At 37.2% G+C, this 6000-nt stretch overlaps 1 protein-coding gene across 3 annotated transcripts in view; it reads left to right on the plus strand.

Annotated features, from left to right (window-relative positions):
* The window catches only part of LOC114462362 (zinc finger protein OZF-like), a 29410-nt gene extending 23757 nt beyond the window's left edge, over positions 1-5653 (plus strand). Inside the window, exon 4 of one of the 3 annotated variants that reach the window (XM_028445140.1) lies at positions 3244-5647. In XM_028445140.1, coding sequence (XP_028300941.1) covers positions 3244-4838 — 1595 coding nt within the window. In that variant the 3' untranslated portion in view covers positions 4839-5647. Of the gene's footprint in view, positions 1-3243 lie in introns of all 3 variants that reach the window. The other 2 variants (XM_028445139.1, XM_028445141.1) reach the window with 2 other exon arrangements.
* The last annotated feature ends 347 nt before the right edge of the window (positions 5654-6000 follow it).

Genomic DNA, 6000 nt, shown 5'->3' on the forward strand with positions numbered 1-6000 from the left:
CCACCCATACTTATCAACATACATACATATCTCATCTGATTAGCATACCTAAAAAGGGTTAGGAAGAAGTAAACATCAAATCCTACCCTTTTTCCAATATTTAATAGTTATGTATTATAATTGTCTTTCTGTATTAAAAATAGTATATATGTAAATATAACAGTAAGACTGTTTTCTAATATAGATGACATATATACATATATGTATGTATATATACAATATTCACACATATTTATCAGATATATACACACACATAAACACAAAATGTCAAGTTTGTATTCATATACATTCATTCACGCAGTGCTCCCCTTCCCAATATGCCTGTAAACACCCAAAACCTATATGTAAAAGTATATCTACAATCATGTATAATGCTGTTTGCAGTATAAGAGACACCCTATAGTTTCTTCACTATATTTCATACCTGTATTCGGTTACTATTTTAAGTTTGAGACATTTTTCAAACAGTCTCATGCTTGCTTGTTTATAACTTGGTGCATTAATTTAGCAGTTTCGAATTCTACCGGATCTGGGAGTTTTAGTAAGCCAGAATGAATAAATAAGTAATTCAAATAAGGCAGTATTAGTGAGCAGTATATAAGATGTAAATGGTAAATGGACTTGCTTTATCCCCACACTGAAGCAGTCTCAAAGCGCTTTACATATCAGCTCATTCACCCGATCACGCTCACATTCACACACCAATGGGACAGGACTGCCATGCAAGGCGCTAGTCGACTACTGGGAGCAACTTAGGGTTCAGTGTCTTGTCCAAGGACACTTCGACACAGTCAGATACTGGGATCGAACCCCCAACCTCTCGATCACAAGACGACCCACTACCACCTGAGCCACGGTCGCCCAGGTGATAGTAGTGCTTTGTTGTTTAAGAATTATTTTTGCTTTGCTGGGGACTGAAATACTTTTGGATAATTTAGTTTCAATATGTTTAATATGAGGTTTCCAACAGATGTTTTCATCAATTATCACACCCAGAAACTTAATTTCTTTAACTCTTTCTACTTTTACACCCTCTATCGTAACTTTTATTAAACACTATACATTAGGTTTTATCTACATTTAGCGATAGCTTATTCATGTCAAACCACTTTTAATTTGTTTAATTCTGATGTGATTTTATTGCTAAGCTGTTGTAAGTCCTCCCTTGTACCGACAATGTTTGTGTTGTCAGCAAAAAAACAAAATGAAGTATTTCAGAGATTTTACAGAGTTCATACTGTATATATAAAAGTAAATAGTTTAGGTCACAACACAGACCCCTGGGGGACACCACAAACAATGTTCAAGCATGAAGACTGAAAATCCTCTGTTGCTGTCTGTTGCTTAGATAACTTTTCATCCACTGTAGAACCACACCTGTGATACCATAATGCTCCAGTTTATTGATTAAAATTTAATGATTTATTGTGTCGAATGCTTTTTTTTAGGTCTATGAACACACCTACTGCCATTTTCTTTTTGTTTCTTGAGCTGGTGATTTCTTCTATTGATTCAATTGCCATTGAGGTGGATCTTTGTGATCAGAATCCATATTGGCTTTCAGACAGCAGTTTGTTTATCAATACATTTGCCCAATCTATGGGGAGTGGTGGCCTAGTGGTTAAGGACGCTGGGCTTGTAATCGGAGGGCTGCCGGTTCAAGCCTCACCTGGGCCGTCACTGTTGAGCAAGTCCCTTAACCCCAAACTGCTCCCCAGGTGCCGCAAAATGGCTGCCCACTGCTCCTCAGGGATGGGTTAAATGCAGAGCACGAATTCCATTAATGTACTAACATTACATGGCCAATTAAAGGCGAAAGCCCCGATTTAATCTTTAATCTTAATTTAAAAGCTTCCCTAGGATTTTGGAAAATTGTGGCAGTAGAGAATTGGGCCTGTAGTTATTGAATTGGTGTCTGTCTCCAGTTTTATAAAATGGGATGACTTTGGCAGTTTTAATTTCTTTTGGGAATTTACCAGATTGGAATGACAGATGTATGTTAGAGGATGAACAATTTCTTCAACAAAATTTTTGACTTTTGTCATATCTATACAAACACATTTAAGTGACGTCTTGCTTTTACATTTATTTACAATATCTATTATTTCTCTCTCCTCCACTGCAGTGAGAAACATTGAGTTTGGATTCCTATTAATCAATGTTTCTTTCCGCCCATCATCTGCTCCAGGATTATTGATTTTTTTCTGCCAGATTGAGTCCAATATTTACAAAATCCATGTTGAAGTAATTAACCACATCATTCATATTGTCAATGTTCTTTTCATTATTAGCAAAATGTTGAGGGTAACTGTTTTGTTTTGAGCTATATCTAATGACAATATTCAATATGTTCCAAATGCTTTTCATGTTCTTTTTATTTTTATCTAATAATTTGCTATACAATTCTTGTAATCCTCTTGTGATCCATGGGATTTATAAATACTAAGGTCTTTTAGTGTATTTCTTTATTGGACAGTTTCTATCATATAATCATTTGAAGGTATTTAAAAATGTTTCATAGGCTTTGTCAATATTGGTTTCACTTAAAACTGACCCCCAGTTGTGTTTACACAGATCTTCTTTAAATACATTTATTGTCTCTTCTATCCTCACTCTTTTAAATTGTTTAATCAGTTTCTCTCTCCTGTAGCAGCTATCATATATTACAAAAACCGCTTGATGGTCACTTATATATTTAATTAATAATCCACTTACTGTTGTATTGTCTATTAGGTTTGTAAATATATTATCTATTGATGTGGCACTGTGAGACGTTATTCTACTGGGTCTTAGGATTTTAGGATAAAGACTCAGACTGTACATTGTATCGATAAACTCTTTTGTTAGTTTGTAATTATTTGGGTTCAGTAGATCAATGTTAAAATCCCCACAGATAAGCAAGACCTTCTGACATGAAGCTGTAAATGTTTCTTCAACCCGATCCCTGAAGATGTCTAAGTTGGAACCTGGTGTTCTAAAAATGCAGCTTTCAATTACGTTCTTTTTTTTCTTTTTTTTTTTTCATATCGAGTTCAACTGTTATACATTCAAACGCATCTTTCATTGCTGTTGTCATTTTCTCGACCACTTTATATTTCAGGTCTATACCCACATATATAGCTACCCCTCCACCCGCCTTCCCCTCTCTGTTTAAGTAGCTGAACTTGTATCCATCTAGTTCAAAGTCAGCTCCCTTCTCAGTGACAACAAAATCAAACAAACCCTTTTTTGTTTCTTGTGAAGGAAAATCTGCTCATGGACTGCAGCTCCAGGATCATCTCCACATAAAGAAGGAAGAGGAAGAACTGTGGGAAAGTCTGGAGGTAAAGCAGGAGATGGATATTACAGCTGTTACTGTGAAGAGTGAAGATGAAGAGGAGGAAGTTCAGTGTTCTCTGCTACACTGGAGACAAAGTGAGGAAAACATCAAAGGAGAACCTGCAACCTGCAGCTCAGCTAAAGTCATGAAAGTAGAACCAAATGTAGACATCAGTGAAGGTCCAGAAGCAACAAACACTTGTACACAACCAGACACTGATGGAGAGGAAACAGACTGCTCTGACACTGAAGACAGTGAGGATTGGAGGGAACCTTTGTCCCAGTCTGAAGCTCAGAGTGAACACATGGACAGTGAGAGCTTTCAAACATCTGAGGTTAGAGCTGAGAAGAACACCAAAAAAAAATCACAGAAACGCTTTGGTTGTGACGTGTGTGAGAAACGATTTATTAACAGAGCTGATCTGGAGGTCCACACAAGAATCCACACAGGAGAGAAAACCTTTGGTTGTGATGTTTGTGGTAAACAATTTAGCAGAAGATCTAATCTGAAGAGCCATGCAAGAATTCACACAGGAGAGAAACCTTATGGTTGTGATGTTTGTTGTCAAAGGTTTACTTGTAAGTCAAGTCTTTCTGTGCACTCCAGAATTCACACAGGAGAGAAACCCTTTGGTTGTGCCGTGTGTGGGAAACGATTTAGCAACGGAACACATCTGAAGATCCACACAAGAATTCACACAGGAGAGAAACCCTTTGGTTGTGACGTGTGTGGTCAAAAGTTTAATCAAAAGGCAAGTCTTTCTGCACACATGAGAATTCACACAGGAGAGAAACCCTTTGCTTGTGATGTCTGTGGGAAACAATTTAGCAGCAGATCTAGTCTAAAGAGCCACACGATAATTCACACAGGAGAGAAACCGCATGGTTGTGATGTTTGTCAGAAACGATTTTCTCAAGAGAAGCATTTGAATGATCACATGAGAATCCACACGGGAGAGAAACCCTATGGTTGTGATGTTTGTCAGAAACGGTTTTATCAAAAGAAGCATTTGAAGCTTCACATGTTTATCCACTCAGGAGAGAAACCCTATGAATGTGACGTTTGTCAGAAAAGATTTACTACCAAGCAGTTAGTGATAAATCACATGAGAATCCACACAGGAGAGAAACCCTATAAATGTGATGTTTGTCAGAAAAGATTTACGACCAAGCAATTAGTGATTAATCACATGAGAATCCACACAGGAGAGAAACCCTATGGTTGTGGTGTTTGTGGTCAAAGTTTTACTTGTAAGAGAAGTCTTTCCATACACATGAGTGGCCACACAGGAGTGAAAGCTTTTAAATGTAATGTTTGTGAAAAAGGATATAATGCCAATTTTGAACTGAAGCAACACATGAGAACCCACACTGGAGAGAAACCTTATGTTTGCGATATTTGTCAGAAAAGATTTATTCAAAAGACTCACTTGAATCGACACATTAGAATACACACTAGAGCAGGGGTCACCAAACGGCAGACCCTGGTCCGGACCTGCAGGGGGTGCCATGCAGAGTGAAAACTTAATGTAGCGCTTCTATGTTTAGCCTGTGCAAGGAAACACTCAAGCCAATCACATGCAAGTTATCCATCCCACGTGACATGGCTAAACCAATCATGTTTTTATATTACACTTGGTAAATATTACGACTCAAAGCAGAGACGGACAGGAGTGTATCACACGAGAAAGTGGAAAAAGAAAAGCAACTTCGCATTATGGAGGAAAAGTAAAAGAAACAGACGACGGAGCTGAAGGAATGGAGAGACTCAGACAAAGGCGTCCTGAATACCCCTGCACTAGAGAGAAACCATTTGGATGTGATGTTTGTTGTAAAACTTTTAGTTCCAAGAAACTTCTAAAGACTCAAAACCACACACAGAACAAATGTGAGGTTTTTAGCGAAAACTTTGCAACAAAGTCGACTCTAAAGAAACATGTACATTGTGAGTGTAACCTTTACAATGTGATGTTTGATGTGTGTTAAAATGTAGAACTTCTTTTATTACATTTACTCTAAAGGATCAAAATAAAGAAACATGAATTTAAAAACCGTTCTTTCAGAAACATAAATCTCCTGAGGTAATTATACATTGTGAAGCTTAAGCAGCTACTGTCTTTTAACGCCACTATTTTAAATTTAGTCTTTTTTTGTCTTTTATTTTAATAATCTGTTTGAATAATTAAGATAAACAAAAACTAATGTTAATGTGTATAAAACTTAAATAAAATCAACTGGGTTGTGTTGTTTCCAAATGGCTTTGAATGGTTTTAGTGTTGGGGAATGCACACATTAAGCTGTGGTTCTGCATTATTCTGTCACTTTGTAAATCACAGATTGAACTGCAGCGTATCTTTGCTCATCGTAGATTATTGTAGATTATTTTCATGTTTGCCCATTTTCAATAAACCTGCCCTTTTTTCCAGTATTGGACCTACGTGTCGTGTGCGGACTTTAACGGAGCACTTCAAAGCAGTAAATGTGTGTTTTGATGGTTCCTGTAAAGCCAGTTTTAATCAGTCCACTATGATCCCAACACTCTGTGGGTTGAGATTAATTGAGGTGTGATTGCACTTTTCACGAACAGATAGTTTTCCTGCCTTATGTTGTTTCCACTCATCACTGCAGTAGAATTATATGCCAGCACGGTAGCGTCTACAACTGTAAACGTAGAACAACAAT

Source organism: Gouania willdenowi, chromosome 4 (assembly GCF_900634775.1).
Source record: "Gouania willdenowi chromosome 4, fGouWil2.1, whole genome shotgun sequence".
Classification (NCBI taxonomy): Eukaryota; Metazoa; Chordata; class Actinopteri; order Blenniiformes; family Gobiesocidae; genus Gouania; species Gouania willdenowi.